General features: G+C 40.9%; 2 protein-coding genes across 2 annotated transcripts in view; one reads left to right on the top strand and one right to left on the bottom strand.

The window, feature by feature from the left end:
• The first annotated feature begins 9,529 nt into the window (after nucleotides 1-9,529).
• On the top strand, nucleotides 9,530-18,001 carry LOC119410885 (caspase-1-like). Its single transcript, XM_037677810.1, has 8 exons — nucleotides 9,530-9,577; nucleotides 11,353-11,662; nucleotides 12,661-12,749; nucleotides 12,947-13,120; nucleotides 13,203-13,443; nucleotides 13,543-13,686; nucleotides 17,691-17,800; nucleotides 17,882-18,001. The coding sequence occupies exons 1-8, from the start codon at nucleotides 9,530-9,532 to the stop codon at nucleotides 17,999-18,001; spliced, it is 1,236 nt and encodes a 411-aa protein (XP_037533738.1).
• A 5,147-nt stretch (nucleotides 18,002-23,148) lies between these two features.
• The window catches only part of stx1a (syntaxin 1A (brain)), a 66,920-nt gene continuing 64,548 nt past the window's right edge, over nucleotides 23,149-25,520 (bottom strand). Inside the window, exons 8-9 of the mRNA XM_037677524.1 lie at nucleotides 24,476-24,586; nucleotides 23,149-23,226 (exon numbers count right to left, since the gene is read on the bottom strand). Of these exons, the coding sequence (XP_037533452.1) occupies nucleotides 23,149-23,226; nucleotides 24,476-24,586 (189 nt within the window). The remainder of the gene's footprint in view (nucleotides 23,227-24,475; nucleotides 24,587-25,520) is intronic.

The following is a 25,520-nucleotide window of genomic DNA, read 5'->3' as shown; positions in this document are numbered from 1 at the left end:
AGAACTGTGTTTTCTCTGAAGACAAATGTCTAGAGCCTCTACCTCCACCTAGCGGCGAGCTATGATATTAAGCCAAAACTAAATTTATCAATGAAATAAATTAGAATTTTTGTGTGGAAACACACACACACACATATATATATACATATATATAATACAATATACACATATATGTATACATATGTAATACAATATACATACATAATACTATATATATATATTGTTTGTAAACTTATTATGATCTATATATAAATATGTAATGTATAAAAATATATATAAAGGCCTATAGAGGCTGTTTGTTTGCCTCTAGTTTGACCGCGTCAGACCTTTGTGAGGATATTCAGTGTCAGAGTAGTCCTGCCTTTTGCGCTGGACGAGTGCAGCTATAAACATTTCACTCATTTGTGTCTTTAACTCAGTGGATTTCTGGTTCTTGTTCCTCTACTCTCTGGTCACATAGTCGTCCAGCTGTGCATAAAGTGTAATTAACGATTTAATTAGTATTAATTTAATTTTTGTCCATAAAAAAACTAATAAGCTGGCAATTTATTCTAGTTTTTGTGCTGTGAAGTTCACAACATTAAAGATTTAAATATAAGAAACTGTAAAAGTTAAAGACACGTTTGTTTGTTTTTTTAAATATAGGTGAATTCATCATATTGTGACCTCAATATATTTAATTAGTGCAACCTGGAAACACTTTTAGTTAAGTATTTTCATTTTTCCTAAAGCAAAAGTAAATCTGTAAATTTTTTGGTACACGTTTGATAAAAATGTCATCATGTTAAAAGTTGATCTTTTTTTTTTTCTTCTTTCGGCTGCTACCTTTCTCTGGAGTTGTTAGTGAAGATTTGGCGATTGTTTAATGCGGGACGCCCTTTGTGATGCATCCATTGAGCTACTGCAGCCCACGTGTGGAGCACAAATCTAGGGAAGCTCAAAGGGGGTTAATGAACCCCGAGTGGGGCAAATGAGGGTGGAAGCAGATGTGTGCTTCATCTTTCCCACCCAAATTTTTTAATCGAGGATTTGATCCGGCAACCATTCTATAACTGGCTCGCCTTTAGCTCCTTTGCCACCAATCCCCGTGACAAGTTTATTGATGATCAATATATTTAATATGATTTCAAAATAAACAAGACTAAATAATCAGGTTTAAGGAAGACACATCAATCGTATGTTACAATAAAGTCTTTACAAAAAATACAAGATGTTTTTTTTTGCCAAGAAACACATTACTTTGTCTTTTATTCATGTCTAAACAGTAAAAAATGTGCATTTATGTCACATTCATTCAACCTTTATTTATACAGGTTAATCCCATTGAGCCTTGGGGATTCATTTACAAGACAGACCTGGTTTTAACAAAGAATGATGACAACAGTGGACAATAAAGACAACAATAGACAATCATAAAAGATGCGTACAAACTGAGAACAACAAGTGAAAATAAAATGGTATTTAAAAATTTAACAAAAAAACAGGCTGTAAGGCGATGTAGAAAACAAAAAACAAGAACATGTCTGCATCGGTTTTTCCCATGAACTTCGCAGATCATGTTCTGAGTACAATATTGTCCATCCATCTATCCATTCTCCTCCGCTTATACGGGGTCAGGTCACGGGGGTAGCAGCCTAAGTAGGGAGGCCCAGACTTCCCTCTCCCCAGACACTTGGTCCAGCTCCTCCGGGGGAATCCCGAGGCGTTCCCAGGCCAGCCGAGAAACATAGTCCCTTCAGCGTGTTTTGGGTCTTCCTCTGGGTCTCCTCCCGGTGGGACGTGTCCGGAACACCTCACCAGGAAGGCGTCCAGGAGGCATCCTAACTAGATGCCCGAGCCACCTCAACTGGCTCCTCTCGATGTGGAGAAGCAGCGGCTCAACTCTGAGTCTCTCCCGGATGATCGAGCTTCTCACCCTATCTCTAAAGGAAAGCCCAGACACCCTGCGGAGAAAACTCATTTCGGCCACTTGTATCCGTGATCTCGGTCTTTCGGTCAAAACCCAAAGCTCATGACCATAGATGAGGGTAGGAACGTAGATCGACCGGTAAATTGAGAGTTTCGCCTTTTGACTCAGCTCTCTCTTCACCACGACAGACCTGTACAGCGCCCGCTTCACTGCAGACGCTGCACCCACCTATCCGCCTATCGATCTCACGCTCCAATTTTTCCCTCATTCGTGAACAAGACCCCGAAATACTTGAACTCCACCACCTGGGGCAGGACCTCCTCCTAGACCTGGTCAAGGCAATCTACCCTTTTCCGGCTCAAGACCATGGCCTCGGATTTGGAGGAACTGATCCTCATCCTGGCCGCGTCGCACTCGGCTGCGAACCGCTCCAGCGAAAGCTGTAGATCACGATCTGATGAAGCCAATAGGACCACATCATCTGCAAAAAACAGAAAAGAGATCCTAAGGCCACCAAACGGATCCCCTCAACACCTTGGCTGTGCCTAGAAATTCTGTCCATAAAAGTTATGAACAGAATTGGTGACAAAGGGCAATCTTGGCGGAGTCCAACTCTCACAGGGAATAAGCCCGACTTACTGCCGTCAATGCGGACCAGGCTCTGACACCGGTCGTACAGGGACCTAACAGCCCTTATCAAAAGGCCCGGTACCCCATACTCCCAGAGTACCCCCCACAGGGCTCCCCGAGGGATGTGGTCGAACGCCTTCTCCAAGTCCACAAAGCACATGTAGACTGGTTGGGCAAACTCCCACGCACCCTCCAGGACCCTGCTGAGGGTGTAGAGCTGGTCCAGTGTTCCACGACCAGGATGAAAACCGCACTGCTCCTCCTGAATCAGAGGTTCGACTATCCGACGGACCCTCCTCCCCAGAACCCCTGAATAGACCTTACCAGGGAGGCTCAAGAGCGTGATCCCCCTGTAGTTGGAACACACTCTACGGTCCCCCTTTTTGAATAGGGGGACCACCACCCCAGTCTGCCAATCCAGGGGAACTGCCCCCGATGAGATGGACGCAAAATACTTATTTCTCATAAAATTATGATATTTCAAACACGAATACACAAATTGTTTTTGATGCTTGGTAATGTCGGTCCCCTTCTGTCCACAGGTCGTCTGCAGTCAGGGTGAGAGTGAAAACACATCAGTTCCTCCAGGATCGCTGAGGCTGGAAACAGCAGGACACAGCAGATGAGTTATTTCCGCACACTGGTGGTTCATATTCTATTAAATGCACCTTCTCAGATTCCCACAGCTTGTTTCTCTAAGCCATAGTGCTTCAGCAATGCCTAAAAACACTCAAGTCACATAGGTGAGACACTGTTAAATCTCTGTAAACCTTTTCAAACTTTTTAAGAGTGGATTTTAAATGCTTCATCCTGTGATTGTTAAGAAAATAAGTTAGTTTGACCTGATCGCTCACCACTCTGGACAGGTTTCAACTAAATTTCTCCAAACAGAGGCCATCCAAAAAAGCTATCTAAAACAGGTAAGATACTAACTGTTTATAACATTCCCACAGAACCCTACTTCAAAATATCTGAATTTCACCTTTATTACAGCTGATAATCTGTGAAGAGGATGAGGCCAACAAACTGTGATCAACATGAAACAATGATAAGACAAACGTGGATCATTATCTGACAGGATTGGACCCACAAGTTGTGTTAGGGGATTTTTTGGTCAAAGGTTATTGATGTTTTTATTACTATGGCTGAGAATCATAACTCTGCCCATGAACCATATGTTTGGATTAGCAGAGAGAGCTGGATGAGGAGCTTGAATGAGGCTGAAGTGTGCAGCTGGCAGACAAGGACACCTTCAAGTTCTGTGAACGAGGCTGAACTGATAAGGTTATAAAAGCAAGCTGAGAAGGAGGCTCAAGGCAGATTCTAGTGACTGATCTTCATGTGTGTACATTTAATGTATATTTATGTAACCTGTCCTGAAAATCTGACCTTGCTGTAAGTAAATACTGGTTAAAAATCTTCTCCTGCCATCGAGTGCAGTTCTTTGTGAGTAAGTAATTTAAAGCGAGAATAATTTTCTCCAGCAAGTTGATAAATCCATCACGTGGGCTGAAACACGGCAGGCATGAAGAATAGTCAATGCTGTAAATATTGACTGTTTGCATGAATAAGATCTGCTCATTTGCACCTCAGTGAAATGTTTAATTCAATTCAGTTCAGTTTTTTTATATAGCGCCAAGTCACAACAGGTCATCTAAGTTTAAAAATAGCTAAAGGTGCTGGATGGTGAATCTCTGCTCCAGTCTTGTCTTTCACAGCCTCTAAGAGGTTTTCTTCTGAGACGGTTCAGCTTCATCCACGTTCATACCAACAGAGGCCGTCTTCCTGGTCAGCATGCCCCACAGCAGGGGTCTGCAACCTGCGGCTCTTTGGTCCCTCCGCAGCAACTCTTTCAAGCTTTGAGTTCTGAATGTTATAGGATGTTATACCCACAACAAAAAATGACTAGCTTTACCTGTTTTCCTGTCATTTCCTTTGCAAATATGTGGATCCTAGTACTAATACACAGAGTAAATTATACTCCCTTTAACTTTATGCTTTATTTCTCCAAAGTCAATTTCTCCAGAAAAAAAACAAAACAAAAAAAACAACAAAAAAAGCACAAGCCTGCACAGTTCATCGTTTTAGTTTTTAAAAAAATTGTCAAAATAATATCTATTTTTTTTCTTTACAAGAATCCAGTTTTCTGTGATAGACTTGTGACCTGGATATGGGCACCACTGACCCCCTGCAACCCGAAAAGGAAGAATTGAGTAAAGATAATGAATGAATGGATGGATGGATGAATAAATGAATGGATGGGTGGAATCCAGTCTTATTAAGTCTCAAAATGTAAAAATATCAATAAATGATTACAATCAATGGATTTTTTTCCCCTTCTTTCTCCTTTTCCCTTGTCCTGTCCGGCATTGTGGCACTCAGAATTATTGTCTGAGTGTCACGGTGAGGCCCAACAGATTTATTTTCACAAGCAGATCATTATGGCTGGCCTTAATGCTCCACTTGATATATAAATAAAACTTTATTAGAATTGCTTTGGGTTTGTTTGTTTTTTAGCCTCCTCTAACAAACTTAAAGTGGCCCACGGGCTACCAGTAGAAAATGACAACTGTAGCAGGTTTTGCGGCTCTGGACACATTTAGTTTAAAGAACGAAAGGGCAGAAATGGCTCCTTTGATCGTAAAGGTTGCAAACCCCTGCCCCACAGCATGCTGCTGCCACCACCATGTTTCTCCGTGGGGATGATGTGTTCAGGGTGAGTTAGTTTTCATCCACACGTAACTTTCTGAATCTTGGTCTGATCCGATCTTCCACATGTTTACTGTTTACATGACTTGTGTCAGATTGCAGACTTCTTCTGACATTCTTTCAACAATTGTTCTCTTCTCTCCACTCTATAAAGATCGGAATTATGGGACGTATGCTTAATATTTGTCCTGTGGACAGACTCTCCCTCTTGAGCTGTGGACCCTGCAGCTCCTCCAGAGTTACCACAGCCTTCTCAGCTGCTTCTTAATCGATACATATACTATACAGATCAATACAGTAGTCTGTCGTTTATCGGGTTCCATTTTCAGCTCCTCTACTGAAAAACCGCAAAGTAAGAATAGTAGTACAAGTAGTAGCTTAAAGTATTGTGTGTATAATTATATATATATATATATATATATGTATATATAGGGATTTTAAACCCTTCCCACACTCTTGCAATATTCTAAACAATGTTTCTATACTTGAAATGCTCTAAAAGAGCGCATAATGTCATGATCTATACCATGTGTCAAACTCAAGGCCCAGGGGCCAAATGTGGCCCTCGTTGACATCTTATCTGGCCCCCAAAATGATATGTGAAATGCAAAATACTTCTATCTCTTGAATTTTTTCAGTAACCTTTGATTATGATGTTGAAAGCACAACAGAGACCATTAAATGAGACCAATCAAACTCTTGTTAAGGAATTTGTGTTCAAGAAAAGAGGTTGAGGATCTGATCTGAGTTAATGTAATTCTGAAACTGGCCCTTAGTTTGAAAAAGGTTTTAATTTTGGCCCCCTTTTGTAAGTGAGTGACACCCCTGATCTACACTATCTGCCACCTGCCAGCGCTCTCAGCCACGCCCACTTCTCTGCTGCAGAGCGGAGATCATGTCAGGCTGCAGGAGGGAGCTTCTCCCTGCACATGTGGGCTGCACACAGGTGCAGCAGGTGCTAAATCATTTCAAATAAATTCATTTCAAATTAAAATTCCATGCCGATCGTGCGGCTCATCCAACAATCAGCCAGTTGTGTGTCATGTCCAATCTTACTTTGAAAAGCCGCGAAAGAGCGAGTCCGCGAATGTCAAATCGTGAAGTAGCGAGGGACTACTGTACTCTCCTTGCCCGGTCTGCCAGTTTAGGTAGGCGGCCACATCTTGATAGGTTTGCAGTTGTGCCACACTTTATTTATTGGACTGAATAAAGCTCTGGGAGATGCTCAGAGCTTGTTATATAACCTTACTCTGTTGCAAGTTTCTCAACAACTGTGTTCCAGACTTTCCCTGACCTATCTGGTGTGTGCCTTGATCTTCATGATGCTGTGGTCACTAATGTTCCTCTGAGGCCTTCACAGAGTAATCCCTTTACTCTGGGGTATCAGAGTAAAGGGGGCTCAAAACAAATCAGTTTGTTTTGGTAAAGACTTTTAGAAACTATGAACCTTTTTCCTTCTGATGCATGCTCAGTAATCCAGGTAGATGAATCTAACAAGGTTGAGGCAGGTCCTCTGAACAGATTCTTCTTTGTTGAAATGTTTCATTTTTTTCCAAAATACTTCTCCAGCCATTTTCCTTTCACTTCACATTTATGCTTTACTTCATGTTGGTTTGTCACATAGAATCCCAGTAAAATCATGCATAGTTTGTGGTTGCAACAAGACAAAATGTGGGAAAGTTCAAGGTGCTGTATCTGTACAGGAGCACCTCACCTGGTTATAAACCCAGCTCAGTGGAAAGTGTAGCATCTCTCCTCTGAAGGTGTTCGATCATCTTCCTGCTGGCTGCGTTTCCTTTCCTATTCACCGAGTCGATGAGACTGCGGGCCTTGTCCATTCGGCTCTTGTTCTCCTCAATAATCGCGTCTTTCTCTCCTTCGTTTAAGATGCCGTCCGCATAAAGGTCGTCCAGGAGTTGATTTATCAGCTCCTTGGATGACCTGTCCACAAACCCCAACCTGATCTTAGAAAGTGTTGCTTCTGGAAGAATGAACATAAAAACTCAGATGACTCAATGAAAGATAAAGGACTAGAAAACATCACCTGACACAGGTTCATACAGTTCAGTCTAACAGGAAGTGGACAACTAATTTAAGTTCACACTTGAAACTTTTCAAGTAAACACAAAGTTACAGTTTTAAGATCAAAACCATTAAAAAAGTTTATATGTACTTTTTCTCAATTCCAACTCAACCATTAGCTATGTTTAACAGAAATATATTAAACTTATCTTCTTCAGAGGATTTCATTCTGCAGGTATTTTTGGACCTGTGTGGTCTGAAACTGAAATATATTCTCTCCAGCCAGAGACTTTCAACAAATAAAACCAATTAGAGATCAGATCGTTTCCCCTGTGCACCAAAACCTCCATTTAAAGGGGTTTTGGTTGCATCGAAGTCAGCTGAAACCGCTTCTTACCAGCTGCAACGTGAGGAACAGAAGAAACCAAAAGTGAAACCAATTTAAGAGAAAAAGAAGCTGCTGCTGACTGGGACGAGATGGCGGAAATATTCTTGTGAACTCACGATTTATGTGCCAATACATGATCACTGTAATGATTTCATCGCCTGTAAAAGTGACAAGCCGCACCTCTCACAGTTTGACCACCATGATGAGCACAAATTAAGTTCGGGGTTTCCTTCAACCCAGATCTCCTCCTTACCTGCCATGGCTTCAGTTCCAGGAATGGATTAAAGCTGAACGAACTGTCCTGAGGTTTAACTCCTCCTTGATTGTAAGGCGGGGACGCAGTTTGGGAAGTTTGCGCCCATTTTTACGCATTACGCACAGCCTGCCCTGGTTTTTAACCGCGGTCTAACTTTACTTACTTACTAACTTCACAGGCTTTAGCAGAATAATTCATTCTGAACTGTTCTAAGGCACAAGATTGAACAATGGCAGGTAAGAGAATTGAATCTGTTTGCAGGTTTGACTGATAGGGTTTAGATTTGGGACAAGATTTGCGCGCGCAGGCGTTCAGCCAGTTCAAATAAATGGCTTAACTGTCCCGTTTATTCCAACTGTTCTGTGTTCAGACACAGATCAGACAAGAGGTTGGTTAAATTCAGAAAGAGGTTCACCGCTGAGACCTTGACAAAGTTCAAATAAGCTCCTAAAAGTTTTACTTTTACATTTGCATGCCACGTTTTATAGTTTCACTTTCACTCTTGTGACTTGTATATTTACAAGTGTTGAAAGGATGAAAATGTAAGAAATGACATCTGTTATTACTCAGTGTGGAACTGTGTAACATAAATATGAGGTTAACCTCACAAAGGTTAGATTCAGCTCATTAACTCATTTGTTTTCTGTCAACTTGCAGGTTTACTGACCAGGGAGTCATTGTAAACTATAACTTGGTTTATTTTCCGCACTTGTTAAAGGAATGAGAGCATCAGCATTCTCAGGTCTTTGGGATAAGTCTTCAATTGTTTTTATAGCATTACAGAAGCTTAAAAGCCACAATTTTATTAAAACTTTCGTTTTGACAGGTAGTCTCATTGAGACGGTTTAATTTAAAGTAAAAAATAAAATCTTTGGAGCGTAGTAGGCTGTGCGTGTACTGTCTTTGTAATTTATTAGAACATAGACAAGGAGGCAGCAAGCCTAGGATGGATTTGTAAATGAAGGTAAACCAGTGTAAAAGTCTGCAGGTAGAGAGTGATAGCCAGTTTATCAATAAGTATAGAGTACAGTGGTGAGTGAGAGGTTTACAGTTTGTTGAAAATCACAGAGCTCCTTGATGAGCAACATCCAGCATGTGCAGAGATCTGAACAGCGCATTCATATAAACACCATCATAGCCTAGCAGTGGATGGAAGGTTGCAGACAAGATGTTTAAAGAGGGAAGCATGACATATTTATAAAAAGCAATCAGTTTTATCTTCAGTTTTTTTTTTTTCTGGTTTGTATAAAACTTGAAGGAACACTTTTTATCAGTGACAATGCTGAGGTTTTCACAAGTTTCTACATCTTTTGTAGCTATCCCGTTTATAGACCTAACAAGTGGCACTTTTTTGTTTCAAAACATCATGACCTTTTGTTGTCAGAACTGAGACAGTGTCATCAACATATAAATGCATACTGACATCAGTAACATTTTGACGCATACCATTAAAATAGATTGAAAGCAGCATAGGTTCAAAAATGAAGCCTTGTGGGACACCTTTCATGATTTTCAGATAATCTGATGACAGACTACTGTGTCGTGCACGTTGCTGACAACCATCTGTTTGCCGTGAAAGACAGCTCTCCAAAAGCTTTGGGCGGCAAATGGAATGATGTACATTGTCAAAAGCTCTGGACAAGACAAGGAACAGGGCGGCACAGTAACCTGTGGTATCCAGGGCTTCTACAATATCACTGAACATATTAGTGGTGGTTGTTAGAGCCATAGGCGTTGCAACCATTATATGTGAAGGGGACAAGTCCCCCCCACATTAAAAAAACGTTCATTTGGACACCCCCCCTCTCCACACACACACACACTTTTACTATGAAACATTAGTTCAGGCGGCGCAGTTTCTCTTTTTTCGTGAACGAATCCATTCCACTTGATTAATGGGAGAATACTCAAACCACTAAAACTCCACAGGTTTTCCTGGTTACCTCCAACTCCAAACACAGCAGCCTGTTGCCACGGTCACAATATACGGGGGTCACAGAATATTGTGTAACACCTGCAGTGTTTCTATGCGTCTCCTCCTGTCTCGGCATAAAACGCGCACAGGTGGAGGAGATGGAGACACCTCTGTGTTACTCGCTCGCCAGTTTAGCAGCTTAGTGTGGGCAGTTGTTGACCAGGGGGGTTGATCATAAACATATATACATGTTGGGAGGATGCTTGAGAGGAGCGCTACGTCTGTAGCATGTTAGCTTAGCAGTAACTGTGAGGCTGTAAGACGCTGCAGGTGGAAGAGACGCTGTGTGTTCAGGTGCATTAAAGTTGAAATGTCTTTAAACCCCACAGCTTATTGTCCTCAAGCTCCACGAGAAGCATAATTTAGATGAGTAATGTTGAACACGGGTAAAAAAGTCCAGTGGTGATGTTTTTAATTTCTCTACAAAGACAAATAGTGCCGATCTGACGCTCTGTATTGAAGTGTATTAAAGTTAAAATGTCTTTAAAACCTACAGATGAATTTACACAAACTTGGTGAGAAACATGTTTTAAATGTGTGGAATTAAAGGAAATCTAGGTGAAATGCTGCTTTTTTTACACTAGTGAACACCTTTTTTTACGCGTGCATGTGCGTGCGCACACACACACCTACACACATCATTACGGATGCTTCTGACGCCCTTGGTTAGAGCGTTGTATATTTTTCTAAAATCAGACAGATAAAATGTTTGATAAGATCGAGTAATCTTCAAGATTCAAGGACTTTAGGTAAATACTGGGAAGAACAAATGCTGCCTTCCACATTTCTGGAGTGACATCAGTTAGTAGCAAAAGATAAAAAATGTGAGACACTGATTCTGCTATGATGTCAGCTGCCAGACTTATGAAGTACTGGTTTTTAGATTTTATAATGTTTTAAAATCAAGGCCCTTTAAAGCCTTGAACTTCACTATTTTGGAGAATGTGTGACTGCTTATTGGTTAGTGTTCCTCCTTCCTGTCCTATCAAACCCAGCTGGTTGAAGCAGATGTCCGCTTGTCCTGAGCCTGGTTCTGCTGGAGGTTGCTTCCTTATGAGAGAGTTTTTCCTTTCCACTGTCGCCTTCATGCTTGCTCAAGATGAGTCTGCGATGAAGTTAAACTCAAAGCAGTCTGCTCCTCAGATAAATAAATGTTATTAACTTACTTTTTTTGTATTTGAATGTTTCTGTTCAGTGCCCTGAGGTGACTTCTGTTGTGACTTGGCGCTGTATAAATAAACTGAATTGTGTAACGAAGGCTGAACCTCAGAGGCCGTATCGAACAAGAATCCAGGTGGTCTGTTAAAATGGCTGACTTTACAGATTTATTTCCTGCAGATCACCAATTTGACCAAATTGCAGCTACCTTTTATAATTTGGCAACTTGAGATGGGATAAATGGTTTTCACATGACTCGATTAAATTTTATGCAATTTTATTCAAATAACTGTAAGATGAAATAGTTTGTCTGTATCTTTACAATTCCAGATAAGGAGCTTTCCGAAGTGAGACATTTGTTTGTGGATAAAGTGTCCAAAGAAATTATTAACCAGCTCCTGGACTGCCTTTTGGAAGATGGCGTCTTGAATCATGGAGAGAAAGATTCAATTCTTCAAGAGAACGTCAACAGAGCCGACAAGGCCCGCAATCTCTTCGACACAGTGTTGAGAAAAGGAAAGGAAGCCAGCAGGAAGATGGTCGGTCGCCTGGAACAAAAGGACTCAACGCTTCACAAAGAACTGGGTTTGTCCTCTGCTCAGTCTGCTCAGCCAGGTACAAGAAAAGATTTAGGAATGGATATAAAACAGTGCTATGAACAAGTAAAATGAAAGTACTTCTTATAAATCAAACAAGGTTGAGTCAGTTCCTCTGGATGGATTCTTCTTTGTTAAAGAAACAGGTCCAGATGGCATAATTTAACCATTTTTGTTGTTATCTACTTGGATGATTGAGCTTACAAAACTTCATTCTTCTTTGTTGAAACGTTTCATCTTTTATCCAAAAGACTTCTTCAGTCTGATGAGCTGCAACACACTCAGTCTTATAAGCAGCACCTTCTCATTATGGATCAACCAGTTTGCTGCTGACAGCCAAAACTAGCTGTTCATATGCAAAAGGAGGACCATAAGCCTACCATTAGATCATTAGTGCCCTGCTGGCCGCTTGCTATTCACAGAGGGCTGAGTGATACTAGCAATAACATCATTGTAAGAGTGGGACAGTGGAACACAGAGGTCTGTGCCCATGTTTAACGATGGACAAGTTCTCTTCAAAAAGATGGCCTCCTTCACTCCTCTCTCAAACCAGCGTTCCTCTCTACTGAATATGTGAACATCTTCATCCCTGAAAGTGTAGACCACAGAGTCCTGTCCTGATGATGTTGCTCTTTTGTGCTGGATCATCCTTGTTTCCATGAAGAAACTGATCACAGTCCTTCTGGCACTGAACAGCATACACAGTATTAATTTACGTTTGTCTGCAAGGGGCCATCGGGGCACTAATGATTGGTCGTTAGGCAGATGTTCCTTCTTTTGCATGTGAACAACTAGCTTGGCTTGTCACCAGCACACTGGTTGATCTACCAAGCGAAGGTGGTAGTTACTGTATTTATTTGCAGTTCCTCAGACTGAAGTCTTTTGGATAAAAGCCAAAATGTTTCATCAAAGAAGAATTCATCCAGAGGACCTGACTCCACCTTGTTAGACTTATTTACATGGATTATTGAGCATGCATCAGGGTACTTCTATAATAATGTGGGCTCTTATTTGTAGCTGCATCACCCCAGATGGCTCAAAGTGGGTCCGCTACACTTGAATGCACAATCGAAGAGTTCTGGAAAACCAAACAGAATGACTCAAACGTCAGTATTTCATTTATCGGTAACTTACAAACATATCTTTACCCAGAAAAAACCCCCACTGATTAAATTAACTTTCAGTGCATTTAATGATGCAACAAATACCTTTTCATACACGCTAGTTCAACTGGATTCAGTGTTGCTTTCTCACTTAGCTATCATTTGAATCTTAAGTTGCCTTTTTCTAATTTGTTTCCCAGGTTTACCCGGTGGCGAAAGTGTCCTATAAGAATCGTGTCGCACTGCTGATCACGAACATCAAGTTTTCTCACGAGACACAAAGGTATGGAGCCGAGAAGGACGAGGAGAACATGGAGAGACTGTTTCAAAGTTTAGGATATGAGGTGGTGAAATATAGAAACCTCACAGGAAAGGTACTTTATTCAAAAGAAGGAAGATGTTCTGGTTGTTATGGAAGTAACTGATCTGATGAGCGGACTCTCTGCCTTCTTTCAGGCGATCGAGGAAGCTTTATTTAAGTTTGCTGAACATTCCAAACTAAAAGAGGCTGACAGCGTGTTTGTGGTCATCATGTCTCATGGAAAGCTTGGAGCAGTTTTGGGGGTTGACTGGAAACAAGGTGATAAGGACCCAGATGAGTTTCCCATCAACAACATTTTCACAATCCTGGGTCCAAAGAAATGTCCGGGGCTGATAAACAAACCCAAGATCATCGTCATCCAGGCCTGCAGAGGAGGTGATGGACACAAATACTCTGCCACTCACCACGGATTCATTGAGGAGCTTTAGGTGTTCTCTCTTACCTTATGATTGTATCTCACATCGTTTGCTTCAGATAAGACAGGATCTGTTTTTCTCAGCGATGGTCCAAACCAAGTTGATGACGCTCCACGACCCAGAGATGAAGACTTTGAGGAAGACAATGTTCAGTGGGTACACAAAGAAAAAGACTTCATTTCTCTTCTCTCCTGCACTCCTGGTAAGTCCAAATACTACTTCTTCCTTCTGTTTCCTCTTCAGGGGTCGCCACAGCGAGTCGTCCTCCTCCATCTCACTCTGTCCTCACTCCAACAACCTCCATGTCCTCTCTAACTGCATCCATAAATCTCCTCCTTGTCTTTGTCTCGGCAGCTGCATTTCTAACATCCTTCTACCAGTATACCCACTGTCCCTCCTCTGGACATGTCCAAACTATCTCAGTCTGCCCTCTCTAACTTTATCTCCCAGTTGTTCAACCTGTGCTGTACGTCTGATGATCTCATTCCTAATCTTATCCATCCTTGTCACTCCTAAGGAGAACCTCAACATCTTCAGCTCTGTCACAACTTTGGTAAAACCTATTCTGTCATAGAGCACTGAGACATCATTTTAAACCATTGATCACTTCCTTATATTTCACTTCAAAGGAAGCAGGTTTTATTGTAATCTTTTAAAGTAGAACTTCAGAAATCTCGAAGAACTTATGATCATCATCAACAAGGACCCTCATCAGTACACATACCGTGAGAACTGATCAACAGAGGACGTCTCCTCTGTGGTCCACACTGCTCTCACCCACCTGGAGCAGAAGGACTCTTACGTCCGTATACTCTTTGTGGACTTCACATCTGCTTTCAACATCATGATCCCTCAAACCCTGATGGACAAACTATTCACACTAGGACTAAGCCCCTCCATTTGCAACTGGGTACTAGACTTCTTAACAAACAGACCACAGTCAGTGAGAATGTACAACTTCTCCTCCTCCACCCTAACCCTCAGCACTGGCTCTCCTCAAGGATGTGTGTTGAGCCCCCTCCTGTTCACTCTGCTCACGTATGATTGTGCAGCTACCCATCCAGGCTGTCACATTGTAAAGTTTGCAGATGATACAGCGGTGGTGGGATGCATCTCAAACAATGACGAGTCCAGCTACAGGCAGGAGGTGGAACACCTGGAGAGCTGGTGCAGAGAGAATAACCTTCACATCATTGTGAAGAAGACAAAAGAGATGATTGTGGACTTCAGAAGGAACAAACACACCTACACCCCCTGAACATAAGAGGATCTGCGGTGGAAGTGGTTTCCAGCTACAAGTACTTGGATGTGCACCTGAATGACAACCTCAGCTGGAGCAACAACACCACCAGCCTGATCAAGAAAGCTCATCAGAGACTCTACTTCCTCAGGCGGCTGAGACGAGCTGGTCTGGGAAGCTCAGTCCTCACCTTCTTCTACAGGTGTGCAGTGGAGAGCATCCTGTGCTTCAACATCGTGTGGAATGGAAGCTGCACAGCTGCAGAAAGAAAAGCTTTGCAGAGAGTGGTGAAGGCTGCACAGAAGACTGTTGGAGTCAGTCTTCTCACCATCACAGACATCTACACCTCCAGATGCAGGAAGAAGGTTACCTGCTTCACGAAGGACCCCACTCACCCAGCACACACACTTTTTGCCCCGCTCCCCTCAGGAAGGAGGTTGAGGAGCATTAAGTGTAGAACCACTAGACTGAGGAACAGCTTCTACCCTAAGGCTGTTAGACTCATGAATCTCTAACCAGAATAATCACTGTGAAAAAGCACATGGTTTTTTTTTTTAATAGATTCAGCATGATTCAGTGGGAACAAACGGTCTTTAGAATAGAATAGAATAGAATAGAATAGAATAGAAACAGCCTTTATTGTCCCACGGATGGGAAATTCAAGTGTAACAGCAGCAACAGATAAAAAGATTTCACACAAAAGTTCCTAAATGTTAATAAACAATACAATATATAAGAAATAAGATAAACAATATCAATAATAATGTTCAATATGTATTGGAACATTGAGAATGGCAGATTATTGACAGTACAGTATTACAGGCAGAGTGTGTGTTTTAGCAGAGGTCAGCATGTATTTAATCCTTATTGAGTTTGTTGGGAGCAGTGATGGTTGTAGAGTCTAACAGCTGCTGGGAGGAAGGGCCTGCGGTAACGCTCCTTTGTGCATTTAGGATGCAGTAATCTGTCACTGAACGAGCTCTCCAGTTCAGCAACAGCTTCATGCATGGGGTGGGAGACGTTGTCCAGCAATGATGTTATTTTAGCTAGAGTTCTTCTGTCTCCCACCACCTGCACTGGGTCGAGGGGGCGTCCAAGCACAGAGCTGGCCTTCTTGATGAGCTTATCTAGCTTCTTCTTCTCAGCTGATGATAAGCTGCTGCTCCAACACACAACACCATAGAAGATGGCTGATGCCACTACCGAGTCAAAGAAGGTCTTCAGGAGCACCCCCTGCACTCCAAAAGACCTCAGTCTCCTCAGTAGGTAGAGTCTGCTCTGACCCTTCCTGTAAAGTGCATCAGTGTTGAGAGACCAGTCCAGTTTACTGTTCAGGTGAACACTCAGGTACTTGTAAGAGTCCACAATCTCGATGTTCACACCCTGGATGTTTACCGGGGTCAGTGAGGTGGACCTGTGCCTGCGGAAATCCACAACCAGCTCCTTAGTTTTAGTAGTGTGAGGTGAGCAGGTGGTTCTGCTGGCACCAGTCCACAAAGTCTTGAGTCCGCTGTCTGTACTTTGAGTCGTCCTCACCTGTGATGAGGCCGACTATGGCAGAGTCATCAGAAAACTTTTTCAGATGGCAGTGTGGGGAGTCGATGGTGAAGTCTGCAGTGTAGAGGGTGAAGAGGAACGGTGCCAGCACAGTTCCCTGTGGGACCTCGTACTGCAGACCAGCATGTCAGAGACACAGCCCTGTGTCCTCACATACTGTGAGCGTCCAGTGAGGTAATCCAGTATTCACTGAGACATGTGGTGATCCACTCCTGATAACTCCAGCTTGTCCCGCAGAAGTCCTGGCTGGATGGTGTTGAAAGCACTGGAGAAATCAAAGAACATGATCCTCACGGTGCTTCCAGGTTTCTCCAGGTGGGTCAGAGCTTGGTGCCTGAGGTAGATGATGGCGTCATCCACCCCGATGCCAGGCCGGTAGGCAAACTGCAATGGATCTAACAAAGACCTCACCAGGTGGCGCAAATTGTTGAGGACCAGCCTCTCGAGGGTCTTCATCAAATGTGAGGTCAGAGCCACCGGCCTGTAGTTACTGAGGTCCTTGGGATGTTTGGTTTTTGGTACCGGTACCACACAGGAGGTCTTCCACAGTTGTGGTACTTTCCCCAGCTTCAGGCTGGGGAAATTATATTATTTGTTTATAAAATATTATTTGTTGACAATACTAAATTGTTTAAAGCAGAGGTTCCAAACCCTGGTCCTTGAGGAACACCATCCTGCACGTTTTAGTTGTTTCTTTGCACCGGCACACCTGATTTTAATTAATGGGTGATTAACAGGCTTCTGCAGAACATGAGGAAGTAATTAAATCACTGAATGAGGTGTGTTGGAGCAGGGAAACAACTAAAACATGCAGGATGGTGTTCCTCAAGGACCAGGGTTTGGAACGACTGGAACCTTAAAGCTCCCATTTAGGATGGGATTTATGATTTAAGTTGTCATTTGTTAACGTGACACTGGTTCATTCCTGCAGTTTAGGAGCCTTTTAATGGCTGAACAATTCAAAGGTTAAATTCAACATCCGATTTTGTTTGTTTTTTCCATTTTTTTTTTCAACATATACATTTTTTTAAATTCAGTGATTCATTGTGTTTTGTTATTTTCCTTCTCTCCGCTCCTCGTTACTCACCTGTCCCTCATTTGTTCATCAGCCTCACCTGCACACTCATTTTTGGCTTGTAGTTATTTGACCTTTTGTTGCCCTGTCCGATTTACTTATTTTTAATAAATCCTGAGTTTTTCTTCACTGACGTTCTCCTCGTGTCTCAGTCTGCATTTGAAATCCTTTCACTCGCTGCTCTGTGGCATCAAGCCCACTTTAAAACATTACATTAAAGTTTCTTGGAAGAAAAATCAAAATAACTGATGACTGTACAGTTTTCTTCTAAAAGTCATCTACAGTCTGCAGTATAATTTGAGAAGTGTTTTCGTCTCTGCACATTTTCCTGCAGATACGGTGTCCTACAGACAACCAAATCATGGCTCTCTCCTCATTCAGTACATTAATGAAATCTTCAAAGCTGACGCGCATCGGGAACACATTCAGGAGCTTTTCCGAAAAGTAAGTTTTACACAAATTTTCTAAACGTATGAAATGTCCACAGTGGAAAATAACATCAGTGATGATGTTTCAACCACACAGGTCATGCAACGTTTTGAAGGTGTCACCTTCGGGAGCCGGCTGCAGATGCCAACCATAGACAGGTCCACGCTGACTAAACACTTTTACCTCTTTCCGGGACTTGTGGACCCAAATCTCTAATGGCACCACACTGAAAGAAGGGACCAGGGCAGCAACCATCTGCTGACACAGCAGTATTTTTAGCTAGTCATCTATTATTTATTTTTGGTTTCACATGATTTGCTAAACTGTAGAAATCCCTTCACAGTGTGACGCTGCCTTCACTATGGATACTCTGCAGATGATATGACTGAGCTCATGACAAGTTTAATGATATGAACTTATTCACATTTATGAGCCATCAGTTAAAGGGATTTACTTTAAGGTGCCTTTTGCCAATTCCCATCACGAGGACCAAAGACTAAATGAACCCTTCCTGTAAGAATGTGTGTTCTGATCTGAAGCAGGGAGAGGAGGAGCAATTGTCTTCCATTTCAGAAGGTTTATTTTACATGTAAAGTACAAGATCACCAGCCCTGGGCCATTGTATCTCCACCATGCGGTCACAAACAATGGCGCCGAACGTAAACAGACAACCCATCTGAGAGAGTGAATGGTTGTTTGTCTCGTTAGTCTCTATGTGTCCCTGTGATGGACTTGCGACCCGTCCAGGGTGTACCCCGCCCCTCGCACAGTGATTGCTGGACATGGACACCGGTGACCCCCGTGACCCAAAAATGGAAGAAGCGGGTAAAGATAATGGATGGATATTTAGTTTACAAACTAAACACTTAACTTGCAAGTTAAATATTTAGTTAGCACGCTAAATATTTAGCTCCACACTAAATATGTCCAAGCTAAATGTTTAATTTACAAACAAAATATTTAACAGTTAAATATTTAGCTAGCAAGTTAAATATTTATGTCCGATCTAAATATTTAGTTAGAAAATTAAATATTTAGTTTAGGAATTAAATGCATAGCTTAAAAAAAATTAAAGTTTAGTTGGGAAATTAAATATTTATTTTGGAAATTAAATGTTTAGTTTTGAAAATAAATATTTAGCTTGGAAATTAAATATTTAATTTACACCTAAATATTTCTTTGTAAAGTAAACATTTATCTTGAACATTAACATTTAGTTTGTAAACTAAATATTGCAAGTAAAGTATTTAGTTTGTAAATTAAATATTTAGTTTGGAACTATGACATTTATAAATGTATGAATAACATGGTGAATATATGACTTTGAAAAAAAGAAACCTTTTTTTTTTTTTTTCTTATGAAAGGCTAAATAAACCAAGAAGATATTGCTGTTAATTTTTGACTGTGTAACTTTACAAATGGCACCCCATACAGTCGTCAGAGGAAATACTCTAGTGGATAAAATTTATTTTTCTGGGGTTTTTACAAAACACAACACAAAGCCTACAAAATGTTTTTCCAAATAGACTTTTACTTGAGAAAGACAAAACTCCAGTGAAACAAATAAATCCATGTTGTCACGCTACAACACAAAGGCAACAAGTCGAGGAGGCAACATGGTAACATTGAAGTTTGTGCACGTCTGACGAGTCCCTAAAAACGTTAACAGGCTCACTCTGACTTTAAACTTTCACTGACTCTTCACGTCAACAAACAAACAAAAATTAATAGCGTGTGTCATTTACAGACCAGAACCAGCTCACTGGGACATGGTGGCAGTGTTAGAGCTTCAGATCAGTAAAAATTTAGAAGGACAGTTGGCTTCAACAAACCAGTTTCACCCACTAACTCCCATTCAGACACGTTGGCTACAGTTGAACGTGCTCTTATCTTAAACATGCAGGCATGCACCCACAGTCAACACTGGAAATAAAGTAGAAATGCTTCTTAACAGGTAGGATCACATGATATAAATACAGTAGAACTGCTTGAGTCATAAAAAACATATTTACGTGAAAACAACATTGACAGTTTGATGGCATCGGTACAGAAATGATCTTTTTTTGTTCTTATTTCCCTTTGCATCAGAATACAAAACACCAAAAATAATCAAAACAAAAAACAAAAAAACCATGCAGGGCATCTGAAGTTGGGCAAAATACATAAAAATACTACAAAAAGATCAAACAAAGATCCGATAACCTGACTTCGACAACACTGCAGATGAGCGACTCGTCACTGTCCGTACAACACGAAACAGACGTCACGAACAAACCAGTGTAAGCTGGAATGTATCAGTTACAGCATTACATGTTCTGCAACGTTTCCATCCCAGAAAGCATAATCTGGTCGATTTGCAGCACCACACATTTACAAAATAGCGACTCATGCGAGAACACCTCTGGTCCTGTACACCGTTTGTGTGTAGCTGCGGGTCAGGTTTAACTCAGAATTGTTCCGACTATAGCAGCGATGGTAATCCCCAGTATCAGGCAGCATACTATGATTATAATTTTCTTCTGCAGAAGAAAAACAGGAAGAAGAAACAAACAAACAAAATAAATCCCACGCAGCAGTTGAGAAAAAGAAACAAGCTCATTAGAAGTTTGAACTGTTCTTCATTTTAACAAACATTTCTGTTTATGTTGATCCGAACAAAATACAGTGTAGAAGACTAAAAGAGACGTTTACCACCAGGAAAAGTGGGCGATCATGTAACTGCCAGATAATGAATGACTGGAGGGATTTTAACCAAACTCTTAGAAAAAAATTATTGGATGAACGTCTACAGCTGAGGAACTTTTGGAGTCTAAAGTTAACTTACAGTCACATCACCCTGAACATCTGACCTCGTCTGCTCCTCGAAGCTAAACAGGGTTGGGCCTACGTAGTAGCCCCAACAAATAAATATATTATTTAATGATCTGCTTCCTGATGCATTCAGTATTATTTGACCATATTCATAACCTTTACAATCATTTTATTACTTTAAGGTCATTGTGAATAATATTACAATGTTATTTGATATAATATTGCTTTGGTATCAGTGTTTGTGGAATGATGGCACCAGTGGACAGATGGGTATCTCTAGACCCGTAAGAAATAGAGATGAACTATATTGGATTTTTTGCCGATAATATGTAACAATATGTTAAAACTTATTTGGTCGATAATCGATACCAAAACCGATATCTTTCCCCTAGACCTACTTACAGAGACTACATAGCTTTCTCTGCTGTGGAATTAAAATGCTACATTATTCTGCATGGTCTATGTCAATTTGACTTGCTACCAAATGCAGATGCCAAAACGGGGTCTGAAAATGATGTAACACTTCAACTTGGATTGTGTTTAATGTCAAATTTATTCATGACATTTACTCTCTCGAACACAATGACAACACTTGAACAGTGAAAAATTGTAAATGTTCACAATTCTAAATTCAACCTGTTCACAAGCGACAAGTGAAAAGTGCATTAATAGATATGCTTGACAGTTTCTTGAATTAAAAATTAACTTAAAACAGAAGCCCAATACGTGGTTATACAAGCTTAACGATCAACTCAAATCTCCTTGTCACTGGGTTGTCGTACAAAAACAGCGGCTGAAGTCTGATATTTAACTTTATCGCTAATATCGTCCGATACCGATACCATGCCGATAATATCGTGCATCCCTAGTAGAAAACTATTCTCCTTTCTGTGAGGCTGAAGGTGAGGGGGAGGGGAAGGCCCTGAAGAATTCTCTACAAAACTAACCTTTTTCATTTCAGAAAGTCAGAGCAGGTCAGAGACTCAGACGGGACAAGGAATGACTGCGTTCTGTACTTGTGATGCATTGACTCTCTGAGTCTGGCTGTTCTCCAAAGCTTTGTAATAAATATGATGAAATCTACACCTGATCATCCGTGAAACAATTTTTTTCTACAACAGGAGACCTGTAAGCTTCTCACTCTCTGAAGACATGTTTGTTCTTGTCTTGTGGAACCAACTTCCTGTTTCTGTCTGTGAGACACAAACGCACTGTTTACGTATAAGACTTGGATTAAGTCGTTCCTTTTTTGATAAATCCTATAGTTCGGGTTGGCTTGGCCTGAGCTATCCCATGGTTCTCCTGCTAAAGGTTTGAACTGCGGGAGGACAAATGGACCACGTCTCCTCACTCTGTCGTTACTCGATCTACTCTTCATCTTTGTAATTATTTCCATCATTACCATGTTTGACTACACCCAGACCAGCTGTGTTTGTCTCCGTCTCCTTCCTGTCCTCTCAAACCCCATCTGTTCTGAGCCCAGGTGTGTTGGAGGTTTCTTTCTGTTAAAAGTTAGTTTTTCCTTTCTACTGTCGCCAACGTGCTGCTCAGGATGGGAGATTACAAGGAGGTAAAGATTCAATGCAATCTGCTGTCCTCTTCAGATAACTTTGACTAATGCGTATGAATATTTTTGTTCAGTGCCCAGAGACGACTCTTGTTATGGATTGACTCTATGAATAAACAGAATGAACTTGAACCTGACTCATCTGTAATCTGAAACTACTACTGTTCAAGCTCATCTTTAAGTCTTTGGATCCTGCATTTTGTTCGTTTCATGCACAAAAAGAAAACAACAGCTGCCTCAACTAACAGTAGTTCATCTTAAAGAGGCAGAAAGAGCTCAACACGGTCCAACCAAAGAAAACTTGGGACTGTTTTTTTTTTGTGGCAGTGAAGTTTTTCCATTTGTAAGGTTTATTACATGTATGCAAGTTTTATTTTGTGTTACTGTCAGTTTCATCCATACAGCACTTTGGTGCAACTTTCAGTAACAATATATACAAGTATAATTTCACTTTGTGAACTTCACATAAATAATTTGTTTAGTTTAGTTAGTTAAATGTCAACCCACAGAACATGGCTGTGTATTTGCATGTATTGTGTAATTTTACAAACTGCATGCAAATTTAAAAACTACTTTTTATGTTTCAACATTACAGGATGATGAGCTCTTTCAGCCTCTGTAGGATTATTCCCACATGCAACAGAAACATGACTTATTCTCATTTTAATTCTAAACGAGTGAAACATTAAAACGTTCCATTTTGACGCCCGTTTGTAGTCGGACAAAAAAATGTAAAGGACCAACTTTATTTGCAAAATGTCTTTAAATTCTGATCAAGTTCAAAAACAAACAGGGTCCAACGTTAAAACCCACTGAGCTCAAGGATCGCTGCATTTTTCAAGCTGCTCTACGGTAAAAAATAAATACACGAACAGATTTCAAAGAGTTTGCTGGACAGTCAGTAATCAGAGGCAGCACATGGTCCCTGTCTGTCCTGTGGGACACTGTGAGGGTCCTAATTGTCCTGTGGGACACTGTGAGGGTCCTAACTGAGTCCCACTGCGAGGGAAATTATCAGGACGGTCAGAAGGACTGAGACACAACCTCCTACCAGGAGCAACTTCTGCAGAAGGACAAGAAAAGACAAATGTCACATGAGGAGTCAGAGGGAGGTGGGGGGACTTTAAAGAAAACTAAAAGAAGGGAATGAAGGAAGAAAAAGATGAAAAGAAGAAACAAAGGAATGAAGACAGAAAGGAAAAAGGGACAAAAGAAACAAGGAAGGATAGAAGAATGGAAGAAAGGAAACAAGAAAAAAAGGAAATGAGGGAATGAAGAAGGAAGGAATGTGGTATAAATAAAAAAAATACTGTAATAAATAAGGGTAGAAAAGAATGAAGTCAGAAAGGAAAAAGGGTAAAAAAAAAACAATGATGGAAGAAAGGAAAAGGAAATGAGAGAATAAAGAAGGAAGGAATGTGGTATAAGTAAAATAAATAAGGGTAGAAAGTAAGAAACAAAAGAAGGAATGAAGACAAAGGAAAAGGGACAAACGAAACAAGGATAGAAGAACGGAAGAAAGGGGGGAAAAAAGAAATGAGAGAATAAAGATGGAAGGAATATGGTATAAATAAATAAATGAGGTAAGAAAGAAAGGACTTAAGGTGCTGTTATACATCCTAACCAGCAGGGGGCAGAGTTGTTCTGTTGAAAATTGATCAGGGATCAGATTGGTGGATTTATTTCATCTGATCTCTGGTCCAAATGATAAACCTTAACCATCGGGTCCTTAAACAGGTCACTTGTAAACACTTTTTGTTTTGATGACATTTAGAATCGGTTTTAGAACAAGATTATTTATATGCAACTAAAGTTTTCTGTAGCAGCTAACTGGACTTGTCCAACAGTTAAAGACGTCACATGAACAAAATGTGTTCAGGTTTCAAGACGAATAAAACTCACTTTGTGTTCTTTATTCTCTGGTACGTTATTTGTTATGTTCACAGCTCGTGTGTTAAAAAGCAGATTGTGTTAAATTCGTGAATCTAGCGAAGTGACGCAGGAAGCAGAGGTGAGAAAGCTTAACGCTGCCGTGGTGTGTTTCCAGTCACCGTCGTTCTGCACTAATGTTGCTAAGAACCATCTCTGTGACTGAATATTTGCAGCACAAACCTGTTTGCCTCTTCTGTGTGCAAAGATGAACCCGGTGCACTTGGATCTGGTTTGTTCAGTTTAGACCAACGCTGCAGTGACTGCCATTCATGAGTCTGAACTAAAGGCTCGGTTAACAAACGACATGACGGGTGAACATGCACGCACGCGACAACAAACACGTCACTCCACTTTCTGCATGCCCTGCCTGAGCCACTCACCCTCTGAGCTTTATTCTGGTATTTAACCGCCTTCTTAGTGTCTGAAACCGCCCTCTCCACATAGTCTACCGAGTGCTCCACGTTGTACTCTATGCGGTCTATCATCTCCCCCTAGGAGAAGGTTAGTTCCAGGGGAGGAGAGGGAGACGCACGGACAGAAAGAAGGAGCCAGATGTGTGGGCAGGAAGAGGAGTGGATGTAGAGGCGTACAGAGGGGAGGGATGAAAAGGACACAAAGACAATCATGTCACCCGTTTGCTGGTCTTTTTGAACTTTTTGCATTTTGGGATGCGCTCCTTTGCTTCCTCCACGTACTCCTGGGCCTTCAGAACACTGCGCTCAATGTTGTTCACCAGCCCGCCCTGCACAAACACACACACAAATAAATAAACTGTTGGCGAGAACAGAAAGGAACATAAACCTTTAACAACCGTTGGATAAGAGCTTCCTGACCATTTTTCCTTTAACACCCACAGCTTGTATTTGTCAAAAGGTTGGACTTCCCTCCCTGCTGCCTTTCACAGGTCAGCTCACCATTCTATATTTACACTCCTTTACACAAATAGTCACTTATGTTCCTTTTACATTTTATTTAATCCAAACAGTTTTGTGTGACCAGTAAGATTTTATTGAAAGTATACAAAAGTATACTTTACAGCTGAGTTTATCCACGTTATTAACCCTCAGAAGGTCGTTGAACTTTATAACCATAAATGTGCCTTAGAGATAAAAGTTGACCACATTATTTAACTGATCAAAAATACAATTTTTTATACTTTTGACCACCATAAACTAATCAGCCTTTCAGAGCTACTGCAGCATCAAATCAAAATATCAAATTTAAATCATTAAAAAATTTTTTTTTTTACATTAGAGCTCCTTTAAAAACTCTTCTTTTTTTTATTATCAACAAAATGTTTGTTTTAAGTGTGGGTAAGTGTGGGAGTATTTTTCCATCTTAATACACTGCCCCCCCCCCCAATTTCTTTATTTATTAAAAAAAAAGGAAAAAAATAAATAAATAAAAAAAGAAAAAAAAAAAACA

The sequence above is a fragment of the Nematolebias whitei genome, chromosome 6 (genome assembly GCF_014905685.2).
Source record: "Nematolebias whitei isolate Nwh7 chromosome 6, NemWhi1, whole genome shotgun sequence".
Classification (NCBI taxonomy): Eukaryota; Metazoa; Chordata; class Actinopteri; order Cyprinodontiformes; family Rivulidae; genus Nematolebias; species Nematolebias whitei.
This window is presented reverse-complemented; position numbering and strand designations above follow the sequence as displayed.

What these genes read in the sequence shown, in the direction of transcription:
- LOC119410885 (XM_037677810.1), top strand. Translation starts at nt 9,530, where the DNA reads ATGTACATTGTCAAAAGCTCTGGACAAGACAAGGAACAGGGCGGCACA. An exon ending in CCAAACAGAATGACTCAAAC is followed by an intron (nt 12,750 to 12,946) that starts GTCAGTATTTCA and finishes TTTGTTTCCCAG; the next exon opens with GTTTACCCGGTGGCGAAAGT. An exon ending in TTCAGGAGCTTTTCCGAAAA is followed by an intron (nt 17,801 to 17,881) that starts GTAAGTTTTACA and finishes TCAACCACACAG; the next exon opens with GTCATGCAACGTTTTGAAGG.